Raw genomic sequence first — 25,259 nt, 5'->3', positions numbered from 1 at the left:
TATTATTATTATTATTGTTGTTGAGAAAATGATTAGCTCTTTCAATTTGGGGTACGAGGTCTCCAAGGCTCTGTTCATGGCTCCAGAGATGTAAATTCAGTGGTGGTCTCACCTTGCTGAACTTCCAATGCTGTCTCTGGCTGTACACGTTGATAAAATACGCTATCGGGTTGATTTTCCTCACTTAGCCTGGTGTAAATCTGCCTTTACACAATGTTATTGATACCTTTACTCAAGTAAAAGATTTGAATGCTGAATTGATTATATTATTGATAATCTGCAACAGGAATGAGGCAGTATACAATTTACACTTCAAACTTTATTTCATGAATAAATTAAGGAAATCAAGACATGCGTTATCACAAATCTCCAAATGTGCTCAGAGAAAAGTGCCACCTGCAGCCACAGATTCAATTTGATCAAAGTTATTGTTTAGCCCTCTAGCTGTGTATGTAACAGCGGGTTTCCTGCACTTAATTTTCATTGTACTCTGCTACTAAGTGTTGTACCTCACATAAACTATACTGGAGCCCACAGCAGCATACGCTTAGTCATGAAAATGCAAAAGGTTAAGACTCAGGAACATAAATACTACATTCTAGTTCACACTTCACATACTCGGTTGCTGTAAACGTAATGAAATTACAGTTATGGTTTGACAACAATATTAATCTGCATTTCCCTAAGAAATATGAAGACAAGGGAGAAAAGACTGATATTCAGTGTTTGCCTTTGTTAAGACATTCAGGTAACAGGTGTTCGTAGGCTACTTTGGTTTTCTATTTCTTGTAGGTCTTGCTTTCCATTGCAGAAGTCTGGAGAGTTGGCTGATGAGCTGTGTGGAGTCTCAGCTGGAACTAGCCTCGGGACTCCAGAGATCTGGAGGTAGAGAAAGAGAGAATGGACCAAATGGGTAATTTTGTAAAAGGCCCATATCTTGGACAAGGAAAGAGCGAGACCTCTACAAATTCAAACACATCATCTAATTTATAAATATCATCCGGAGACCTGGATTATTAATTCAAAAAAGTGAAGAGCGTGATCATTTGTGTACTGCATGTGAACACAAAGAGTTTAATACATTACGTCCTGTCTGCTGTTTTCTAGCAACCCAAAGTGGCAGTTATACCATAAAGGGGGCAGTGAGAAAACATCCATATATGAGGACAACAGGTTTAAGGAAGGAAAATGTCCACATAAGAGGACGCCGGGTCTCAGGATGTTAATCCACATTACATCATCTCTCATCTGCTACAGACACAAATGTCACCCAGCATTTTTGATTAATACAGTCTAAACTTTCCACTGACCAATCCTGCGTGACCACCATGACAAATATTGAGAGCTTCCTCTACTTCATTTTGTACCCTTTTTTGAGTCAACATGAATTTCAAGTACGATTGTTAAATCCTATGATTGAATTATAACAGTTTGGTGGAAGATCAATCATTTTACCACAAACTAGCAGCACCCGCACACATTGCAGGTGCTACTGCAACCATGCATCAATATGTAAAGAGTCACTACATGCAAACTAATAAGTCTTACGAGTAGCTGGTGTGCTGCTGCCTTCTCCTGGCACTCCTCATCTTCTCAAAACGAGCCTCCATCTCCTCCAGGACCTTGGGGGTGTACCGGACCACCAGCTTGACGGAGCCCTGGGCAGCCTTCAGCAGCTCCACAGCCTTCTCATGGTGTTCCCCCTCAACGCTCTGCATGGACATCAATGCAGCACACACACCCTTTACTTCAACACTTTCCGGATGAGCTGTGAAGATCTCTATGGATCACCTCAATTGTTCTGACTGGCCATCAGAGCTTCTTACCACTCCATTGACAGATAACAGCTGGTCTCCTCTCTTCAGCCCTCCTTGGCGGTCGGCCACCCCCCCAGGGATAACTCTGGAGATGTAGATGGGGGAGTTCTGCTCCTTGCCCCCCATTATGTTAAAGCCCAAACCCTCTTCTGTCTTGGGCAGCTCGACCACCCTTGGGTGGGCATGGCCTTCACTGGCTGCAAAGGCTGCTACAGTGGCCTAACCAGGCAGGGAAAAGATATATGGTTTAGTTATGCAGACAACCTACATCTTCAAAAATGGCTCCATTTAAAATAACAAAAAACAAGAGGGGTTCAGTATTTTTCCTCAATTTCCCTTCCTTCCCAAAGTTGTACCAGTTATGATATACATTGATGTGACTGTTATAGTTTAGTACAAAGTCTGGAAGGAGGAAGAAACGCAAACTTAATCAAAAGTGAAAAAAACATCTTTCAACAGCTCCAAACTGCTCTGATTTACAGGTTGTAGGAAAGAAATGAAACCAATTGGAATCAAACCTTACTCCAGCATGACCAGTAACAAGATAAACCACTTGGTGTTGTATTTGTATGTAGCTTGTTTGCTAATAACAAAGAAAGGCTAAATAAGCTATGAACAGTTAGTAATTTTTGCAATACAGCAGAAGTGTAATTGTTTTCGTACCTTGGCAGTTGCCTGTGCTCGCACTTCTGGTCCCCCAATAATGTCTAGAGTGTCGTAGAGTTGCTCGTATACCTATGAAAGAATAGCTAGACTTGAACTCCAAACATCTCTAAGATATTCCAACAGGTGACCCAGTTTGGCTGTTATTGTCCTGAAAATCCTTACAATTTAAACATGTTATCGTTATTATATTGTTGTGCATAAAAGATAAACAAAAATCTTTATGGGGAAAAAGCCAGAATAGTGAATTCTAAAGTAGAGAATGTAGTAAACGTTTTACAGAAATTAGATTGAGAACCACTTGCCCTGTAAACTACGCCTGGAATGATCTGAGACTTGTACCTCTCTGATAGCAGCACAGAATTTGCTCTGTAGGACTCTCTGCAGGGCCTGTAGTTTAGGACGAGGCAGCTCTCCGCTCCTCTGTAGCCGGTCTAGCAGCTCAATCACTCTGCATACATCTGACAGGAGACAAGACAGAACGGTCCAACCAGCACACTTTGACTTCAGCTTCCATGATTCCACGCCTACATGCCACTTTGGCTTACGGTCCAAACAATCAAACAGAAAATGGCAACAAACTCAAACGAGAGTAAATACACACAGAACATTACCAGATATGAACACTACTTAACACAAAATAAACACATTAAGGAATTACTCCCTTAATGCTTTGCGCCACTAATGTAGAAGTGTCCGTCTGTACTGCTGCTGTGTGAAGTGAAACTCCCAGTTTAAAAAGGCATAAATCCAGTCATTATTTGGTTATTTTGGTTATTTTTTGCAATCATTATTTGGTTATTTTGGTTAATTTTTGCCTTTTCAGAACAGGAACTCTTTTGTTCGCTTTATATCGGTTGATAGGTTGTTCCCAGAATTTTTTTATTACATTTTTTTTTAACCTGCCCCAGTTCTGGTAGTTTCATCTGCTTCTGTCTCTGCATGAGGTTCAATTAGCTGTGTTGACCTCTGTGTTCACACTCACAGGTGCACCGTGCACGGTGCTGAGAGAACCACTGATCTAAATCCTACAGTCAAATTCCTCTGCAGTGTAAATCTTCCATCCCTCGCTGTTCTGAACTGATTCGTGAAATCAGTCAATTCAGACCTGAGAGGAATCAAACGGATGAAGACACCCGGTGAAGCCCGTGAGTGCAGAGTGGGGAGATGCTGATGGACCAGGATCTGAGTCTAGATCTGGATTCGGCTGCTGTGCTCCTACACTGAGCTGCATCAACCTGTTTATTAATCCACTGTGCAACCAACATTCATGATCTAACGTAAAGACGTCCACGTCATCTGGATGATCTTGGCTACCCTGAGAGAGGGAATGTGCGGCTAGAAGAGAGAAACTGGAAACGGGATCCTGGTATAAATGTTCGGATGGGCTGACGGTACCGATGCCGCTTCGAGGCCCACAGCCGACCGTATTCTGACCGTATTCTAACATTAAATACTTCATTATATCTTTGTAGGGAATTCCTAGTGTAAAATACATCAACATCGATTTACTGGTGTCATGAAGGTCTTGTCCCTTTGCGTTATACGACAACATCACACATCGAGTGTTTCATGGCATCAAGATCCTTTTTAATTCACTCGTTTCTGTAATAAATCGTGACCGCGCGTTATTTTCATTAACTGGGGGAAGTGAACACTTAACGGCCCAGACTGTAAACGGAGCCTGCGACACAAAACCCGGCCGACACACGAAGCTGCATCTCCAATTGACAACAATGCTAACGGCTTCGTTGCTACAGTAATGTGACTTTAACCCTTTAAAATCGCAGCCCGGGTTGGCGTTTTGCCGTCAACAATGAGCGGCTTCCCAAACGTTTACCTCTCTCCAGGCACAGCGGCTCTGACATAGCCGCCATGTCGGCATCCTTGGCGGGGTGGTAGTAAGAAGACATCATGTTGAGCTCAAGAGTCGGGGACGCGATCCTCAGAAATCAACACACGGCGTCAAATTCAGGATGGAGGATGATCCGGTGCCGTGAGATCTCCTGGTGCTGTGAGCCGCCTGACGCAGCAGCTTCACTCCTTCACCGCTAGACTGCATCCACCTGCACCTCAATACAAGATCTTTGCAATAAATAACCACTGGGATCATTCTTAACGAGTCTAGTTTAACATTTGCTATCGATTTTTGAGAATACGCACGTTTTCAATCATAAACTCTGCATTTATCTGCTTTCCTTCACACGCAGAAGAGATTTTGAAGTATTTTTTTTTTTTGTATTAAACACCCCAAGCAGCGACTTGCATACGTGACCTGGTCGCTTTAGAGGCACAACGCTGTCCTGTCCTTGTTTGACCTTTTTATGTAGGCTGGAGTGGTTTGTGAGTTATAATCGTAATTCAAAGGAGGAATATATAGTAGTTTAATAAGCGAGTTTACTGAATACGTGTTTGCTTTGTTCAATTCAGTCAATTAAGCCTTTTTAAAAGAATTGAGATTTTTTTCTAAACGGAAAGCTGCCGTTTCTTCAATTTCCTTCATTTTATGGTATTTTGTCACTCCATGCTCTGTGCAGGAATCAGATTTAACTTTATTTATCAGTGTACATGCTGCTTTTAAGAGAAAGAAAATAAAAAACATTAAACCAAGTTCTGCCTCAGTAGAATGGATCCATGGCCATATCCAGCTGTGAGGTCACCAAGGTCAGGGCCTGATTTCAGTGACAAATGGAAGTGAGGGATTGAAAATGTCTCCTTTGAGTGTCTTCCTCCCAAGTGTGTGTGTGTGTGTGTGTGTGTGTGTGTGTGTGTGTGTGTGTGTGTGTGTGTGTGTGTGTGTGTGTGTGTGTGTGTGTGTGTGTGTGTGTGTGTGTGTGTGTGTGTGTGTGTGTGCGCGTCTGCCCGTCTGTCTGCGATCAGGTACATAACCAGCTCTTTCAAAGTCCCGCCATGTTGGTGATGGAGCGCACTAGGGCATCTTATCTTGTTAAGAGATGTTTCCCTTGCCAATCCTGCCCAACTATATTTATTCTTTCATACACAGAGTACACAAAAATAAAAAAATGTGTTGCTGCCCTCTCCTGGCTCAGAGCCAAGATGTCGGATGAATGTTCACTGGAAAATCAAACCTGACAGCTTCTCAGGCGGTGAGATGCATCTGGCCACAGGAGGCTCCGGTTCACCCTCCATAGAGGTTAGGCATGATGATGAGTAAAACGGGATTTCCCTGTTGATCATGATCTGTGTGGGTCTGTATGCGTCTTATTTTATGTAATTTCAGAGTGAAGTGAAGTGTGAGACCAAGGGTGTGATGAGTACACACACTGAGAACGGTTGGTCACTGAGTGGCTGTTCAGTAGAGGTGGGTTGTAGCTGTGCTCCGATTGTGAGAATGTCATCCTATATCTAAATCTAAATCGATCAGAATTTTGTCCGAGGGTCTCTTGAGTTGCAATGCCGAAATATCGCCCCGTCTTTGAATAACAGTGCGACAAAGGACCATTGTTTTGTATTTTTAATTGTGACCAAAAACTTACATTTCTCATTTGTCATCTTTGGCCTTGGACAGCCCAGAATTACAGTGTAAGAGCTTCAAAGGATCACAAAATGTACTAAAATATAAGAAACTGTACATGACGTATGGTAAACCACAAAGAATATACAGAAAGAGTCGAGTTCATATGTGATTTCAGGTCATGTTCTATGAAAATATTAGTCTGGACACAGAATTCAAACACAGGTCAAAATAAAAAATTTAAAAAAATTCCCGAATTTTAAACAGAACAATCCCAAATTAGCTTTTACAGTGGAAGTCCTCGAATCTGTCCACACACGGTGACAAAACACTACATGTCGTCTGTTTCACACACACATTAAGCAGGAGGTGGTAGGAACAGAGCATAAAAAAAGGGTCTGGAATTGGAAAATGAAAGACAAATCTACAATCTGCATCCCAACAATTGTGTTTCTGAATTCCCCCTCATTACTAACCACCGAGGTAAAAACCACAAAGTGAAAAAAAAGAAAGACCGGACAGAAACGCTAAATGTGCCGACATTTGACGTTGTGGATTGCGAGGCAAATTAGGGAAGTTGCCACTGAGACGCTGATGCAGTTACTTTTTGACGAATTCTCATTGGACAGAGAACTCGAGCAAAAGGTTGATCGTGAGGAAGTCCTTAAATGATGAGGGCCGAGTAGATTCTTACATGTAATTACAGTATGAAACATTTTATGTCTTCAATAAAAAGGAAGGTGACCGTCTCAGTACTCATCTCCCTGTGCCTCCATCTTGAAGCCATTCTCGTTGGACCCATATCCTTCTCCAGACTGGACCGACTCCTGGTCCATCATCATCCCATCTTGACTGTACTCCTCAATCTGTGGCGGTGCGTCACCCTCATCCTCGTTGCCCGTGTCATCCTGAGGGCCCGTGTCATCTCGCTGAGAGGCGTGACGCTCTTCCCTGCGGTCCCCTCCGCCCCTCTCTCTGTCTCCCCTCTCCCTCTTGTGCTCACGGTCCCTCTCTCTGTCGCCTCTGCGTCTGTCTCTGTGGCTGCGCCTGCGGTCCCTGTCCCTGTCTCTGTCCCGTTCTCTAGTGCGCTCCTCCATACCCTCACCGACTTCTCCCTCATGTTCCTCAGGCATTCGTTCTCCTCCCTCTGTGGCACCATCTCCCTGTCCAGCCTCCTCCCCATCCAGACCCTTGACCCTCTCCCTGTCTCTCTTGCGATCCCGGCTCCTACTCCTCCTTTTCCTGTCTCTACTCCGCTCCCTGCTCCTGCTGTCTCCTCCTCCTCCTGCTGCTGCTGGTGGTGCCCCCCCACGCTCTCTCTCACGCTCTCGCCGCCGGCTACTCGGCGTGCCTTCATCCCCCACAGCAATTGGTCGTTCCCTCTCCCTGTCTCTATCTCGGGACCGGGAACGCCGACGCCGTTCACGTGATCGGGACCTACGGCGTTCTCTATCCTTGTCCCGCTCTCCTCCTCCTCCCCCTCCCCCTCCCCCACCTCCTCCTCCTCCTCCACCTCCTCCACCACCTCCCCCTCCCGCTCCTGCTCCTGCTCTCTCCCGACTGCGCTCTCGTCTCTCTCCACCACGTTCCCGGTCACTATGAGTGGACAAGTGAATGAAAGGACTATGAAAATACAAGCAGTACACCACATATAAAGAAATGTGTCTTTGCTGATTACAGACATTTGTTCAACACAAATAATCTGTATTCCATTGCAAGAATTTCATTTAATTACTCACCCCCCTATAGCGCGATCATCATATCGTGAGGCATCATCTCGGCCGGAGTGCTTGATATTAACATCAGCTCCACCTCTCCTGGTGCCACCCAATCCACCACCTAGTTGGGAGAAAAAGCAAAGGCATCACAAGGAAAGTTATTAGTTAGTCATTACTTACACCATTCAATTCTTAATTTGATCACTGGGATGCACTCCTTGTAGTAACAATTCTGGTGTCTTTATCCACTTAGTCCGTCTCTTTCTTTGGTCATATCACTTTAATCCACTACATGAAGGAAACCGGGCTTACAGTTGTGAAGCCAATAATGAAAAGCTGACCTAGCCTGCGAGGATGCCACCCCTTGACTGTGCGTCCACGTTCCACGTCAACCAGCACCCTTCTGCCGTCGATCTTCTTCCCATCGGCGTGCTTGTAGGCAGCTGGAGAGGAATGTGGAGAGGGAGATGAGGTGGTGAGATACGAGTATGACTGCATCAATGTGGCCAAGGAAACAAACAGTGCTTATACTGACCAGGAGCAGGTGAGGCCGAGATGGCTGCTCTCTGGGCAAAAGCTGAAGGATAACGGAAGCTGAGCTCCTTCCACAACACGAGGGGCAATAGATACATTACGCGTTTACCTGCATCCTCTATATACCCACCTTACCAATGGCCCATACTACAGTAATGTCGGAGAGGTGCGGTGACTTAAGAACTCCCAAGTTGCCCAGTGGACAATTGTCAACATTTACTTCATGGGTTCTTTGTAGTGTTTTCCACATTTCAGTAGAAGAAGCCACACAAACATATTATAGACACAGATCACCATTAAATGTCAATGACTGCTTAATCGTGTCATGAACACTGAGCTTGCAGTATTTAGTTATCAGTGATTGTCAAGGTATAAATGCAAAGGTACTGAATAGTGATAAGTCCCTGTTGATGTCAGACTTAACCGACTCCAGCTTTACCATTTGGCCAACAGGTAAATTGGATGTTTAAAGATAAACACATTTGAACTCCTGCAAAAGATTCACATGAGTATGTAAGTAATCAAATGACTGATGTGTGAGCGATGGTTTGACCGGGTCTCTTCACTGAGTGCATTTACATCAGACAGCTGTTGGGGCTTTTCACCCTGATGGATGCTTTGGTTCAACAAAAAGGTCCAATGTGGTTACTATAGCAACAGACCATTTTATGTAGGCTGCAACAACATTTTTCTGCCACACAAAATGGAGTGCATTCAAGTTTCAGTCTTGGGTGATCCATTTGTTCCCGCCTGTATTTGCATCGGTGGAACATAAACCAACAGTGCTATGTTGATGTTTCCATCCAAATAACTGGTTGCCCATTCAGTGCTTTGTTCAGTCAAATGAAAGTTATAGTTCAAAGGGAAATACACTGGCACAATTATAGTTGAGCAGTAGCGGTTGTCACAAGCGTTGCTTCCATCATATCTAGCAGAGTGTTCATGTTGTCACAGCCATGCTTAAGTCTGTTGAATTCTTTAAATAGCGTCCCACCATCCTTATCCAAGAGTAACATGCTATAAGCAACCACCAGCACTAAAGATCTTCCACAATAAGATCCTTCCTTTGGATTATTCACAACATCTTGCTCTTCCTGATTCAGTCCTGCACTTTATCCAATTATTCCACACAACAGTCTTGCAACCCATCTTTTAGGATGGAAGAACTCCCGAAGATATCCAGATGACCCATCCTGGCTGCTATACTGGTCTGCTGTGGTGACGATCCCTGAGGGCCTGGCCTTTACGTCCAAGGAGAGGGTCTTACCAAAACCTGCTCATTGCACACAGTCTCAGGGTCTTACCAAAACCCGTCACACATAATACACTGTTTGAGGGTCTTACCAAATCCCTCAACTCGTGGACCTTATGAGTCCCTGATCTAGTCTTAGGATCTTACCCAAATCCCTCATTGCCAGAACACACATACATCTCTGTGGAATATCAGGGGCCTTACCAGAACCCTTCCACATCCTGGACTCACCAATGAGTATGACAACATCCCATCCAAAGACAGGGCCTTACCAAACCCCTGCCAAGTCAATGAAAGATGAACTAACCTAAATCAGAACTGCTTTCAGATAGTTCACAACTGTCAGCCAAGTCACATAAGGCTACAAACTGATATTTTTGTAAGAGCTCAATCTAATATCCGTTATGCCGAAATACCTGAATTATCCAATTTCTAATGTCTAAGCTTATTTAGTGACATGTTATAAGCTGCAACAGTAATATCCATGTGCTTGAAATCTTCACAACTCTATGATCTGAGTTTGTAACACTACATAATAGTTTCTCATTTTTGTTGTGTACTGTGATTTCAATAATGTACAAGTAGCCTATTTCAGAATTACCAAGCAACTCCCCTCATCAGCCTTTTCCATTGAAGCCAGCTCAAACGTCTCAGCAAACACCATCAATGGTACATTCTCGCATTCCAATTTGATTATAGTCATAATTTCTTGGTCCGCACCAGCAGCTTATCATATTGCTACAGTCATGTTCCATGACGCCAATGTTTACTGGCTTTGGACGTTTTGGGCAATATTATATATTAATCTTAATTTTAGTTTTTAGAATCAAATGTTTGACTCCATTTTCCATTTTTTATTCATTTAAAAAACAAAAACAAGAATCGGCCCGAGTCATGCCAGCATACTCTACGAGCACTGGAAAAAAAGTCTGTGGGCAGGATTGCCAAATTCAAGGCTTGTACTTTTGTTTGCTGAAGCACACCTAAAATAAACTAGTTTGTAGCTGCATCTAGTAAACATTAACACAAGCAGTGGTGGTGAGTCATAGAAAAGTGACTTGTGGAAATGATATTGGCTGAATCTCATAGCAAATGCTGGCAACCTATCACAAACTACCACCATGAACTTACAAGCACTCCTGATTTCCAGACTTACCCACCAAGATAAGTGTTCACTGTTGAAACACCGTTATGATTATCCGTTTTTTTTCTTTTTTTAAAGCACAGCAATTGCTTACTTTCCTTTAAAATTGTTTGTAACTTTTCAGAAAAGCTATAGAAAATTTAAATTCAGTCAGTCCAAACTGCAACTTCAATTACATACGATCCTGAGCAAACTAGCTGTGTGATGTTGGTTCACTTTGCTTACCTCTGATCATTCAATTTTGAAAGAAAAAAAAAAACTACATTGGTAGCTATAAGAACCAGCTCTATTTATACTGAGGTGGCTTTAACACAAAGGGCAGAATCATTGGGTGACCATCAATGCACTAAAGGCACGGGGTGCGTTCAACGGACAAAGCATCAAAACTCTGCTTCTGCAGTGAAAAAACTCTTTGGGGCTTTTCCCATTGAACGTAACTCCTCTTCCCTATGTAGGAGATGGAGGGTGGAAAGAAATCTTACCCATCATACAAACCCATTATACCAACCATATACTGAGCTGTGGTAGTAGGGTGTAGATGTATCATAATCATCATCATCTGCCAGCCAGCTCTGGCCAATAGCCATCACAGATTGGCGGCTGCAGTGGCAATGAGAACAACACACAGTTAATATACCATAGAGCCCCACATTCCCCCTCAGAGTTCACCCCTGCTATGATAACATAGCAGTGATACAACAACTCTGGTCTTGAAGAGCTGCTAGCACTCATATCACAGAGGTCTGATGGCACCATTGCATTTCAACTGGGACAACACAACTTTATGTTCGCAACAGGGTTTCAGATAAGATTTGTGGGCTGGCCCTGAGTACTATTTTAAGAATGTATTTTAGGGATTCAAATGTTTCTAACACGTATTCAAATGCTCTATGACCAGTACAGATTAATCAAAACACAAGTCAGTGCTTCTAACCCAGAGAGCCAATGGGTTCAGTTTACATTGTGTTTCAGTAAAGACGAGCTACAGTAGTCAAACAAACAACACTTGGGCCTGGTAGCCAATAATGTGACGTTTCCAACATGGAGGTAGATTTCCCTTCAACTTGTGTGACTGCTGTGCAAAATAAACGATCCACGACTTTCAGAGGGATAGAGAAGGGTTTGATAATCTCTGCGATGATTTAACCTGTTTTCCAAAGTTACAGGTGTAAATTAAGGGGTGAAACTGTGAATGTCTTCATTGGACTGTGTTCTGCCCATGATGTACTGTAGCCTGATGGCACACAAAAATGGATGCATGATAGAGACTTAAGTTATTCCAAGTTAACCGAGGCAGTAACAATATTTTTTAACAATACTAAAATTGTGCACTCAAGATAATTATATCTAATATTTGAACACTTAAACAGCAGGGGCCAGCCCTACTACGTTGTCTCACCGATATGGTTAACTCTCCATGACCAGGGTTGAAGATCACTGATAAAATATGTGACAGACAAGCTGATGAGCCTATCCTTGACACATTCTCAGGAAAAAACATGTCCATTGGATTCAGGGTGACCAATCAGACCTTGTGCTTACCATTACAGTCCAACCAGGAGACCTGCTCTTCCACAGAGCTACAACTCCTACCAGTTAGAAAGAAAATCTGCCCGGTGACAGTCAGACATGTTCATATTCACAGAGGAAAAAAACAGACACTTCTACCTCCGGGTCCTCACACTTTCCCCATGATGCCCCACTGAAGCAGATTCCCTCCAAAACCACACTATTAGTCAACTGATGACACACACCAAACACACACATCACAACCACCAGACTTGGATTTAACCATGCAAATTGTGGATTATATGGGGAATGTCTTGTGTTTGTTTTCATACTTTTAATAACAAATTGTTCGGCCACTTTCTCAAGATGTCAGAGTGTCGCCATCCCACCCCATTGTCATTACGACAAACTGCATATGTAAATGCATGCAAGGAGGTTTGAATTGAGACACCTAAAATATGGAGAACAGTGGTCACACATTCATCACTTTAACTCAGTAATAGAAGTCGGTACTCACAGTGCATATCGCGCTCATGCTCATATTCGATGAATGCGTAGCCCCGAGGCTTCCCGGTCGTCTTGTTGTACACGATGTAGATCTACGTGACAAATATAAGATCTTTAGTGCTGACAATTATAAACACATACAGGCACAGTGTTCCAGAGCTCGTGATCATTTCCGCTAGATACAACGATGGACGAAAGATCTGGACTAACACTCGCTGGTGATTTGTTAAGTTGTCACAAACGTTCGTGTAACACACACACACACACACACACACACACACACACACACACACACACACACACACACACACACACACACACACACACACACACACACACACACACACACACACACACACACACACACACACACACACACACACACACACACACACACACACACACACACACACACACACACGTGTTATGATGGTGTCGACGTATCCCACTGGATAAGCTCAGCCAATCAGAAACCATTTCAAATTGTAATGTCTGATAAGGAATGGACGGGCTTGTCAAATTTCTTCTCGCTCGCGTCTTCTTGTTCATTACATTACGATCATTTAGCAGACGCTTTTATCCAAAGCGACTTACAATAAGTGTGTTCAACAAAGGTAGATAAAAGAACTTCAGGTCACAAGAATGTTTACAACAGACCAGATCAATTTCCTGGACACTGACTGAGCTCCTGGGAAATAGGAGCTCTGGAACATACACGTCATTTTGATCTACACATCCTGCGTGTACCACAGTGATTTCACAATGAGTGTTTCTCTGTCACTTAGTGACTTTCATTAGAATGGAGGCGAGAAAGAAAATGTACTGAGTACAGTACTGATCAACATCTAATCAAATTTAGGTCACAGCTTTCTATATTCCAACTTCACATCTAAGCATTTAATACCAGCCATTTGCTGACAACCGATGGAAATGAAATCACACAGCCAATAAGTCCAGTGTGATTTATGCTGTGCCACTGCTTATGTTCTCCATTGTATACTAAATGTAAGACTGATTACTAAACAAAGAAAAAAAAGTGAATAGTTTTTTCCCAAAGCACAATGCAGTAGAGTGTAAAACGTGCAAAAGAAGAACATACCCGTTTGATTGGGCCATAGACCTCAAACTCACGGCGAAGCTTGGACTCTGTTGTATCGTAGTTCTACAAAGACAAAATACCAGGAAGCATTAAAGAAATATCACAAGACATCACATTTGTCAAAACCACAGATTGAAGGAAAGACTCACTCACCACTCGGGCAACAAATAAGGTCTTGAAGGCGTCACCCTGTGCATTAGGGTCATTATGGGGATCCCCTGGTGAGATGCAAAACAAGACGTTTTTTTAATGACGGAGCCACCTTTTTATGGACTGAGTTGCATTGTGCTGCTTACAAACGTACAGAGCTTGAGTTCTGTCTCAACCACGGCTTGTCTCCTTTCAATCTTCTCTCGCCTCTACAACACAAACAAAAAGAATGACATAAATCCACAACCATTTCTTATTTCTTGTGACTGGCTTTATGAAAACGAGCTCCTGGCTGAAAACGGTGCATTAGCAGACATTATACCATGTTGCCTTTACCATAAGATAGTTACGAAGCCACGAAGGGAAGTGACTGCCAAGAGGCTTCAATAGCACACAGAGGAAAGACTTGTGCAACTGAGGAAGCAGTCTGAATTTTGAACTTATATTTGAACTTGAAGTTTTAAGTAGCTGTGTTCCAAGTGATTGCTACTTTGGCACAAATCGTGAATTTAAATGAGAACCGGCTGCGGTCCCCCATAAATTGCGTCATAAAACTAAGGCTTGATTTCCTAATAAAAAATATTGAAATAAGACGGAATCTCCGTGACTCATGGCTCAAGGGGATTTACAATATCTCAGAATGTACGGAGACAATTCATTCGGCTCTGCCGGAGTAGTACAACACTGCATGCATGTGACCTTGCTACATGTCACAGGCAAAAAGGCCCCCTGGAAATGTAACACTACATATAAATACAAATTCTCGTAATAAGTTTCCATTAGGGACTTGACAATTAAATCTTAAACCCCAGCTCCTAACCTTGAAGCGGAAACGTACCTTTCTCTCCAGCCGCTCCTCGCGCGTCTCTGCCCTGGTTGGTGGAGGAGCATCTCTCGGGTCCTGATCAAGTCGTTACATTGAAAAGGGGTGAGAAAGACACCAACATAAGATATCGTCCATTTAATTAACTATACAAATAACAGACATCACGATATTTTACCTCGAAGTGGCGGATAAACGGAGCTATCCCGCTGTACGGTTGGTTGTGGTGCTTCTCATGGGGAAGCTTCTCTAGCTGGGGCAGGAACGGTATGGGGTCCCGCGGTGCAAACAAGGCCAGTAGGTTAGGAGGTAAAAACTGCGTCATGTTTCACCTAAATATAGAAAATACATTAAGTAATGATTAACACAGCCAAATGCTCACTGCGTTATCGTTATGTGGAAACAGACGGCTCATGTTAACAGTTAGCTCGATATGCTATCCTCCCTATTATTTGCAAAATACGATAATAAAAAGTTCTCGGTTTAGATTTGTATTCCATTTAAAGTTTCGTGCTGAGGTGAAGTGTGTCCCTCTCATGCGTCTAAGCAGACAAAGCAAACCTTCGCAACGCAATTTTCATCTAAATTACCACGAACAGCTTCTTATGTTCACAACGTTAGCAAACGAGATGACAGTGTTAACACGGCCCTTTATTATCAACGCTTTACCTTTACGCCAGCCTCTTCGCAGCTACTGGGTCACAAGAAGGCGCTTTATGATCCCTCCAGTTCTTCTAGACAAATTCACTCAAAGGAAAGTGGATGCAAACGGGAAAAATCCCACCGCGTGGAGACAAATAATCTAGCTAATTCTTACACACTTGTGTTCTCCTAAATAAAATGGCGGTATATCTTACCCTCGACGACGTCTGACGTCACTGCGCCGACTTCTTCGCTAGTTATTGGGCAATGTCGCGGTAGCGCCCCCCTTTGGACAGGGGGATAAATGTCCCTGTCGTTCCAATCACAAGTGTCAACACAAACTAGATGCAGAAAGTAGATTTGACCTGTGACGTATTCGCCCGCTTAATGGTCATTCAGGGTTCCATTGGCATTTATATTTTATGTTGTACTTTATTTGCAAGAAACAAATTATGTTGGGAGGGAGGTGGGATATGTGAATGGACAACTTCACTATGAACATACAGTATCATAGTTGTTAATGACATCATTGATACACACTACTCCGACAATCATGAATGATGTCACATCACATCATGTGATGTTATGGAAGGGGCCTATAAGTCATTGGCCATTATTCGAGTTGTCATTATTATAAATAAGTGCTTTTTGACTGGTCTTGAAGAAGCCAAACAGGAAAATAGCTGCACCGCTGTAGAAGACAACATGGTTCAACATTCACTCTCGAATAAGAAATTAGGGTTAGCGTCTTATCATTGATCAATTCGAGCAGAGTGAAGGCCTATTTTATAAATGAGTAAGCTATCAGACCAGGCAAGTTGAAAAACTTTCAATGAATACATTTTGGTCCGATGCCACTTCGGTTCTCGCCGTCTGCAGGCCTGCTTGAAAGAACGGATGTCACTTGTGGTCGTGGGAGCCAATATGCCCCTGGCTTCATTTAATGGCATAAGGTATCAGAAATATTGAAGACAGATTCAATCAATCAATAAATACAATAATTGCATCCTAATTAATTGAATTTTCAAGCAACCTTTATATTTTATTGATCAAATCAATGTACAAAGATATTTAGCAACGGTATATGCCCTAATAACACACATGCACACAAAACACAGGTCGCAGAGTCCAACAAATGAGAAGTCCACTAGTGTCAACTTAAACGTACTCCGTCAAGCTGTCCAATTCACTGACACATTCAGCTTCCATACTGTTTGCAAACAGACAGAGGGCAGCGGGATGTATTGTTGGGTCCTGACAGTATGTAGTAGTTCATATCACATCTTCCCTCAGCTTGGCTTCTGATTTACAGCTAATGGGTCAGATCAAATATCCACAACCTATACAACATTCCTGCAATTATTAGGATTTTTGTAAATATTGTTATAATTATGATAGACACAATGAAAAATTCCACATTAGAAGCTATTTATTGCAGAATCGTTAGTATTAGATTGATTAGACTACACAGGTGTTCATGAAGGCGTCCACCCACTGCACCTTGGATACATTACAGATTTCCATTTACAACAAGATCACACTGAGATCTCATGAGGCCACAGACAAGGTGGGATATGAAAACAATAAAAACATTCGAAGAAAACAATCTGTCCATGCACAGGGAGAAGTGAAGGCTATAAAAAAGAAAAAAGGTCTCCTAACAGTGCAGTAATCCCGACTCCCTGTCCTCTCGCTCTTCCTCGTCCATCTTGCGTCCATGTTTACGGAAGTATTTGTAGCGTTGGACATACAGCTTAACCAGGTTGCTGACTTTGACAGGGTTAATTTCACCCGTACGGCTGTGGCAGATCTGAAGAAATGACACAGTGTATTTAGAAACTCATCACAGTACTCAGAATCACTGTACTTTCATTCAAGTGAGAGTGAACTACAGTGCACAAGTTGCTTTAGTGTTGCGCAGGTGTGTGCTGTGGCTGACCTTATGTACAGCTTTCCTCAGTATGTCTTTGTATTCATCTTTGTTTATGTCCTTGCGCTGATAGTAAGGCTTGATGGCAAGTTTCACCTCCTCCACTGCTCGCTCCTGTGTGTGCAGCTTCTTTAGATACTGAGGAATACACAGAAGAAAAAAAAAATCAATTCAAATATTAATATGAACATTTCCTCAACCGAAAATTCCTGCAGGGATTTATTATCAATTACATGTGTGACAAATAACCAATATTCAATGTCAAAGACTGAAGAAAGAAAGCAATAAAAGGAAAGCGTTAAAATATATATATCTTTTACTCTTCATAGAGGATAAGAAGCATTTTGCCAGCAAAGTCTACTAAGATTGTACCCTATGATATTTTCAATTCATGTACCAGTAGTGGGACACACTCTCTAAATGAGTGAAAATGTGACAGAGGGGCCTGTTTTTGCATCTTAATCCAGTTTTCACTCAGGGCTGAAGAAGAAGCAACTTCTTTACCTTATCTGGATCTTTGCTCTCAACATCCCATACATTTTCTGCGGAGCTCCCAGTCATCCCAGACCCCGGTGGGGTCTGTGCACATCCACCCCCTATGGAGGAGTGCAGGTGAGAGGGTGGGGTTTTGGTGCAGCCAACCAATGGGTGGGAGCCATGGAGGATGAACTGGGCGGGGCTCAGACCAGTAGGTGGTGGTAGACATGGAGGGGGAGGGATTTGCGAGGAAGAGGAGGATCCTGAAGACGAAGGAGCATGCTGCTGAGACTGGCTCTGATTGGCTTGAGAGAGGATCTGCAAGACAGACATGACGCATTGAGTAAAAGCTTATTGCAAATATTCCAATTGGTGTTTTTCACACAGCAAAAACACAGACAGAAATTCCTGAAGATCCAGCAAAGTTACATATTCCTTGACCCAGCAAAGTTACATCTGAGAAATTAAGAGGTACATGTTAAATTTGGAGAAGTCAACAACCCAGGGACGCAACCTCACAATCAACCCCTCAGCCTCACACACAGACAGTATCTCACCTGGCTGGTAGCCTGGATGAACTCTTGTGCTTTGGCTCTACTGGCAATGTTAGCCTCCTCCATTTTGAAGAGAAGGGCAGTCACTAAATGGAAGAACAATATACTATTATTCTACAAGGAAAAAGATATGCAAGGCACGACTCAAGAAACAAGGAGCATAGAGCTGAGGAAAGGGCTATACAACATTAATATCAATATTATGTCTAAATACTTGTGTATGACAGGTATCGTCACATTATCATAATTGTACCATCATCATATTCTAATCAGTGACTAGCAGACATTCTGTCTGTTCTCAATAGCAACAGGATGGAAAATGGATAGAAGAGTCTGCACCTAATAGGAGTTCATCTTAAGGTGAGTACGACTTGCTGCAATGTTAAATTTGTGAATTATTCATTATCCAGGCACCTTCAAACTTGCCAGAGGTCAATTGATCTAAATGACATTGCAAAAAAACTAAATTCCTACATCCCATCATATATGATATGCTGTATTAAATATAAAAAATTAACATAATACATTTCGTTTTTTAGAAAACTCCTAAAAGGTTGCAGAAACTGACTCGCTTTCACTCCAGGTGCAACATACTCAAACTCACATGCCAAGACTCCTCCAGTTGTACAGTCCACTCCAGTCTGCAGATTCCAAGGGAGGGCAGGAGCTGTCGGAGGAGGAGGGGGAGGAGGAGGAGCCTTACTAGCAGACGAGGAGGACACCGAAGAGGATGAGGGGTCTGAAGAAGATGGAGGCAGTGCAATAGATGCAGAAGAGGACAAGCATGGAGGTGAGCCTAGGGATTTTGGTGCATCGTCCGAAGGCAGGGGCTTCACCGTAGATGTAGACAAGGCAACAGTGAGGCTGGGTCCCTGGGCAGTGGACAAGCTGACAGGACTGGATGATGGCAGCGCAGGGCTGGTCTGGGTTGGACAGTCTTCAGCCAGGAATGAGGTCTCTGGAGTCTTACAGCTGCTGTCCACAGTCTGAGAGTCTGGAGAGGACTCCCTGGTGTCCCGCGGAGGCCCCATAGAGGGAGGAGGTGTGTGGGGTGGTGAAGAGCAAGGTTGAAGAGCACAGGTGGAGGTTGATGAGGAAGAGGAGGAAGAGCAGGGTGTGGGCCCAGCTTGAACAGTATGAGGACTCAGTGACTTGCTCCCATCCCCAACAATTGACTGAACCTCAGAGGAGGCACCAATCCAGCCCTCAGAAGTGGCTTTTGATTGGCTGCCCTCTTCATCTGTCAATGCGACACCCCTGCCCTTTTCTCTTGTTTTCTTCCCCAGGCGACGGCGGCGTTTGTTTACAAGAGATGATGAGGGGGAGGAGGCAGAGGAGGAGGTGGATGTAACAGAGCTGGGCTTTGCCTTCTTCAATTTTAATCCTGCAGGACTGGTTAAGGAGGACAGAGGTGCAGCTAGACTGCTGCATTTGCTTATACTGGTCAGATCTTTACCCCTGCTGCTAAGTGATAGTGGCTCTGAGCAAGGTTTGAGGAATGGTGACCGGCTCTCATTGTCCCTGCAGAACACTACTGCAATAGAGCCACCCACAACAGAGCTCCCAGCACTCCCTGCTGTACCTCCTGATCCCAGGAGCTCCATGCCCAACTTCCCTGACCCAACTGAAGCTCCTGTAGTGCTGCTGACACCCTCACGGACCAATACTGACACTTTGGACTGAAGCTTACCTTTACGACTGCCACCACTCTCTTTCTTCGGTTTACCAGAAATACCTGCCTCTTTTCTGCTGCCCTTTTCCCGGTCTTTGTCTTTTCCTAACTTCCTGTTGCGTTTTGTTGAGGGGAGAGCAGACGTGTTGAGAGCAGAACCTGAAGTGCCTGTTAGCGAGGAGGAGCATTTGCTTCTTGTTGCAATAGAAGAGGAGGATGATGATTCAGATTGGCCCATTTTCTTTAATGAGCGAGACTTGTTTTTAGGGTGATACTCTTCAGTTTTGACACGTTTAGTTTTAGGGTTGTGGATGGGGGGTTCTGGGGGTGGGACAGGAGGTGGTGTGTCCTCCAAAGATGGGTAGTCCGAGTCTAAAGCCTCTCCATCCAAAGATAGCATATCTATCTCTAATTTGTCTGAATAGTGATCAGACTCGTAGCTACGATACCTTGGTGGGGAGAGGGACTGTGATTGGCTATGACAACTTCCCCTGTCCTCCTCCCCTCCAACAGAGTGCCACTTTCTCTTCTTCCTCTTGTGGGGCTTGTCAGAGTCCAGTATGGACCTAACTGGGGTGCTTGGGGCAAGTCTTGGAGAACCAGGTACAGTGGTAGTAGTGGTGGTAGTGGTGACTGTGATGGTTCGCTTTATGGCAAAGAGGTCAGAACCATTGAGATCTTGGATTGACGGCGGGACAACAGGGCGGCCATCGCGTCTTCGTTCACGTTCCCTGTTTTGCTCTCTTTCTCTATCGTCCACCCTCTCTTCTCTGTTTCTTTTGAATCTCCTTGAGCTGGCTCGTTCCCTGCTACTTGAATGCTGTCCTGTCTCCCTCTCCCTATCCTTCTTTCTGCTGTTTGAGTCTCTTTCACTTTCGTCCCTTCTATGGCTACTAATACGAGTTTTTTCTCTGTCTTTATCTCTAGCCATGTCTTTCTCTTTTTCCCTGTCTTTATTTCTATCTCTGTCTCGATCTTTGTCCCTATCTCTATCGCGGTCCCTATTTTTCTTTTTGTCTTTATCTCGTTCCCTTTCTTTGTCACATTCATCAGATAGAGATCCAATATGGACAACCTTTCCTGAGGAATTGTTGGATCGAGAGGCCTCCGGGCTGCTGTGCTGTCTTTTCTTTCTCTTCCGACTACTGCTTCTGCTGCTCCTCCTACCTTTAACCTCTTTAACTATTTTATGCCCTTGTTCCTTTTCTCTGCTTCTCTCATGTGCTCCTTCTTTTTCCTTCCTTTTCTTCTTTCTCCTCTCCTCCTTTTCCGCTGTTTTCTTATCCTTGCCCTTGCGCCTGTCACAGTCTTTCGAACTCTTAGAAGACTTGCGGGCCTTGCTGCTTTGCTCTGCAGAGCTATTGACAGGGGAAGTGGTTGGAGAAGAGGGAGGCTGGGAAGGAGGTGGTAGGGGCTGCGGAGAGAGGGGTTTGGAGGCAGGAAAGGAGAGATATCTTTCTTTACGCCTATTGACTAGTTTTCTCCTTAGGTCCTCCACCCCAACCTCAGGTTCATCCTCAGTGTCCTGATCAGCTTCCCAGTTGCCCTCTGCCCGCACTGATACAAAGTTATCCCCATCCAGTACCCTGAGGATGCGCTCTGTCTTTGGGCCAAAGAAAGATGTGCTGGGAGAATTCAAAGATAGAACTTTTTCATCAACTTTTTTATTGCTTCCCTCCCTATCAGCAGCCACAACAATCTCCCCCTCCTCTATCTCTGAGTCATCAGAGTCAATCCTCTCCCTACGCTCTCTGGTTCTGGTGGTGATGCAGTCTACTCTCCTCCTTAGAGGGAGTTGAGTGGTGAGGGAAGTTGCTGGCAGGACAGAGAGTGTGTCTGTGGAATCTGGAGGGGCTTCCCCTTTGATCTCATTATCATGTCTCTCAGCCTTTCTCTTAATACATCTCACTTTGCCACTGCCCTCTCCAACATCTGAGGCTGGAGAGCCAGTGGGGTCAAAAGGGTCATACTTCTCCCCTTCCTTCTCATACTCCTCCATCTTTCCTTTCCTGTCTCCCTCTGTAGGATAGAAGGGATCATACATGTCCTTCTCTCTGTCTGCTTGTTGAGCATCCACGTCTGTGACAGAGAAGGAATCCGTAAGGATGGTGTTGGGTGCTGGTTTGGAGAGAGATGGTCCTGCTAGAAAGGCAGATGTGGAGGACACCCTGGCAACGCCCATCCTCAGGGAACGACCTTTCACATGGTTATGGTGAACTGATGCATTGGCGCAGACGGACGAAGATGTAGACAAGGGAGACGAGGGCTCAGATGAAGGAGATGAGGATGACAAGGAAGCAGAGCAGGGACGAAGGCTCCTGCTAATCTCAGCAACTTCATAGGGGGGAGAGGAAGCAGCAGGCCTCCTTTTGAAGCCTGAGGCTGAAGTCAAGTCCATGGGCTAAAGGTGGTATCGATGTCAGTGAGGCAGAGCAAGGACACAAGGAACGTGGAACTGAGAATCACAATACCGCACAGGTGGAATGCAGGAATAAACCTAAAATAAAAAGGACAGGACACGTTCACTTAACAATAACAGTCAAATTTGAATCACTGAAACCATAGAGCCAATACCAGTCAATGAAATTTCAGGACAGCGCTAGAATGAGAAGATAGTTGAGAGAGCTGTGTTTCTGCTGCCATTGGGCAGGCCTGCAGATTAATTGAACTTATACTTAAATGAAGGAGGGAGTTTCCCTGCATTATCTACTCCACAGACGAGTGCAGATAGAAGTCGAAGGAGTATAGCTTTGTTTCTCCTACACCAGAAATACTGATATTGCTAGACAAGCAAAAGATTACAAGTAGGAAGCAACAGCAGATTGATCAATTCTATTCAGACACTCTCTCTCCTTAAGAATGACAGCTGCTATGTCTACAATCTGGGACCGCAAATCATTTCAAAGATGATAAATCAGAGACACAAATAGCTTTGCCGCAACGGTGACCAGCCATGATAAATCAGCCATATGCATTAATTTCCATTTGAAAATGTAAACACATTCCAAAGTGGATAAATCTGAAGATGCCTAATCATCGTTGAAATGTTGAAGGGCTTTTCTTTACACGCATTCTGGATTCACACTCACATGTTGGACTGTTGCTCTCTAGTTGAATCGCTTGTTTGTGGTTAAAGTTAGCTTACATACACCATACAAATAGGAGATTTTAGACCAGGTGTGGGCAAAGCCATTTGACATCTAATCTCCCCAAGGAGATGAATTAAGTCTATCCTTCTATCTATTTAAATAGAGTTTTCATAAGTACCCAAAGTACTGTGGATGACACCTCATACTCTTCCTCACTTGAAGTTGCCACTTGAGTGGGGCAAAGTTTATAAATGACAACAACAACAACACTATCCTGAGTTTGAGGGTAGTATTTTGTTTATATTTAGCTGGGACATGTTGAAGAAGGCTGGATTGCCGCTGGGTCCTAATCAGAGCTGAGTTTGGCAGAGGTTTAAACGCAGGGATGAGACTGAATATGTTACCAGGTATTTATTGCCTTTGTAGGTTCGTAAATATTTTATATGCTCAATATTAGCTATGAACTTGTCTGGAATTAATCATTGATTAAATTGTGATGTAAGTAAGTGATACTGATATTGTTTTTAATAACATTTGTTGTTAAAGATACAAATGAATTTTGGGGGTTTGTTTTACAGTTCCTCACACTGCAGAATGAAAGTGGGACCTAAGAGAAGAAGGCTCTACCTGATGATAACAAGCTGCAGCTTACCTTTCTGTAACAAAGTTATTACTACAAATATTGGTTTGATTTAAGATCTCTTTATAATTGCAGTTTATAAGAAGTTACCTATAATGTATGCACATTATACATACAAATAAAAACCGTTTGTGGCATCATATGATAGTATATTTGGCACAGACAACTATTATCAAATCTGAGACATTAGTTTGAAGAGGAGACCTTCATCCACAAATTAAACTGTTTAAAGGCGCATTAACCGCCCCCTTTGGCTGCAGACCCACACTAAGGACATTAAGGTGTCTGTTGTTTCTTGTATTTTCTCTTAAGTGACATATTTTCCTCAGGTTGTGATTTCTGAAAACATTAAATCCAGCAGCTATCTAGCTAACATGTTTAGTATTTGACTGATGAAATGCAGTAGAACCGAGAAGGTTAACTACAACATAATCATTGAATGTTAACCGAAACATAAATCGCTCTGAATTGACGTGTTTAGTTCCGTACACGCCGCCTATTTCGTCCTTTGAGCGTTTAGTGAGGTTGAACGAGAGAGCAGCCACATCCTGTGAACAATTACAGCTCCCAGCTAGCTACATGCTAACAGTAGCTTCGTCTGATTGACTCACCTGAAGGTCTGTGGATGTTCAGCCCCAGATCAAAGCATCTGCCGGACATGGACCGTTATTCATTGTAGCACATGAAATCAAGTTCAAACACCAAATTAAAACGATCCTCACTTTTGAAAGCGCAACAAAAGCCATATTCCATCAATCGCCGCCATTTTCCTTCCCTTCCAAATCAGGCTGCGGAGGATCATGGGAAACGCAGTTGTTTACGCCCCACCCCCCTCAAATTATATGAGAAATTAATAATTATTTCTCATATTTCGATTGACCTGGACAAGGTAGTTATGTTTGTTTGCTTAGGTCCGATTTTCCTGAATCATGGTGGGGAATAGAACCCATTACATTAAGGAGGTGATCTGGATCAGGATCCATGACTTTGTTTGTTTTGAGATGAGGTATTTTTCTACCTTTTGGTTCATTTAAACAAATGATGGCATCTGGACAAAAATATTGCAGGCATATATCCCATGGTGATCCTCCAATAGTGACCTGGCGCAGATGCAGACAAGGATATTTAGGATGTTATGGTTTCATCTATGTGGGTGTCATTAAGTTTCCATAGTCATACAGTAACTTACAGAAAGGTGAGCACAGAACTATGTCTCACCATAACACCTGTGGTTGCTGGGGTATTGTATTGTTCTTCTCTTGTTTCACTGTGAACGAATTCCCAGATTGGTGAGCAGAGAAGCAGTCTGCAGAGGTGGTTGCTGCCGATTGGCTGATCTTGACAGCCTGCAGACTTTATAAAGTCTAAAACGTTGCATCGCTCTGGCTAACGGCTCACAGTGTTCTTTGCTGGCAGGCCCCCCCTTTACATTGTTGTTTTGATATTTCTAAATCTTAATATGTTAAACTGTACAAATACCATTGCAACACGGCAAAAATTAACCACGTAATTATATGAATTTGTGTAGATGACAACGTAATAAAGGTGTCTGCATGCACAGATC

At 43.4% G+C, this 25,259-nt stretch overlaps 3 protein-coding genes across 3 annotated transcripts; all 3 read right to left on the bottom strand.

Annotated features, from left to right (window-relative positions):
* Positions 1-316: 316 nt before the first annotated feature.
* lin7b (lin-7 homolog B (C. elegans)) lies at positions 317-4,521 on the bottom strand. Its single transcript, XM_076143943.1, has 6 exons — positions 4,321-4,521; positions 2,823-2,941; positions 2,481-2,552; positions 1,827-2,036; positions 1,549-1,712; positions 317-879 (listed from the first exon to the last, which is right to left on the bottom strand). Exons 1-6 carry the CDS (start codon positions 4,394-4,396, stop codon positions 858-860), a joined length of 663 nt encoding a protein of 220 aa, XP_076000058.1. The 5' UTR covers positions 4,397-4,521; the 3' UTR covers positions 317-857.
* A 1,419-nt stretch (positions 4,522-5,940) lies between these two features.
* On the bottom strand, positions 5,941-15,554 carry snrnp70 (small nuclear ribonucleoprotein 70 (U1)). The gene is made up of 10 exons (XM_076143981.1): positions 15,361-15,554; positions 14,870-15,023; positions 14,707-14,769; positions 14,023-14,077; positions 13,872-13,936; positions 13,719-13,781; positions 12,630-12,711; positions 8,015-8,116; positions 7,695-7,794; positions 5,941-7,551 (listed from the first exon to the last, which is right to left on the bottom strand). The coding sequence occupies exons 2-10, from the start codon at positions 15,014-15,016 to the stop codon at positions 6,705-6,707; spliced, it is 1,524 nt and encodes a 507-aa protein (XP_076000096.1). The 5' UTR covers positions 15,017-15,023; positions 15,361-15,554; the 3' UTR covers positions 5,941-6,704.
* Positions 15,555-16,345: 791 nt separating this feature from the next.
* On the bottom strand, positions 16,346-24,478 carry scaf1 (SR-related CTD-associated factor 1). Its single transcript, XM_076144115.1, has 6 exons — positions 24,307-24,478; positions 18,899-22,463; positions 18,298-18,380; positions 17,768-18,058; positions 17,273-17,401; positions 16,346-17,143 (listed from the first exon to the last, which is right to left on the bottom strand). The coding sequence occupies exons 2-6, from the start codon at positions 22,362-22,364 to the stop codon at positions 16,991-16,993; spliced, it is 4,122 nt and encodes a 1,373-aa protein (XP_076000230.1). The 5' UTR covers positions 22,365-22,463; positions 24,307-24,478; the 3' UTR covers positions 16,346-16,990.
* Positions 24,479-25,259: the final 781 nt, after the last annotated feature.

This window comes from Genypterus blacodes, unplaced genomic scaffold (assembly GCF_046128005.1).
Source record: "Genypterus blacodes isolate CSIRO-AG114 ecotype Tasmania unplaced genomic scaffold, CSIRO-AGI_Gbla_v1 ptg000028l_1, whole genome shotgun sequence".
Taxonomy (NCBI): Eukaryota; Metazoa; Chordata; class Actinopteri; order Ophidiiformes; family Ophidiidae; genus Genypterus; species Genypterus blacodes.
The sequence above is the reverse complement of the archived record's forward strand: the minus strand, read 5'-3'. Positions and strand labels throughout refer to the sequence as shown.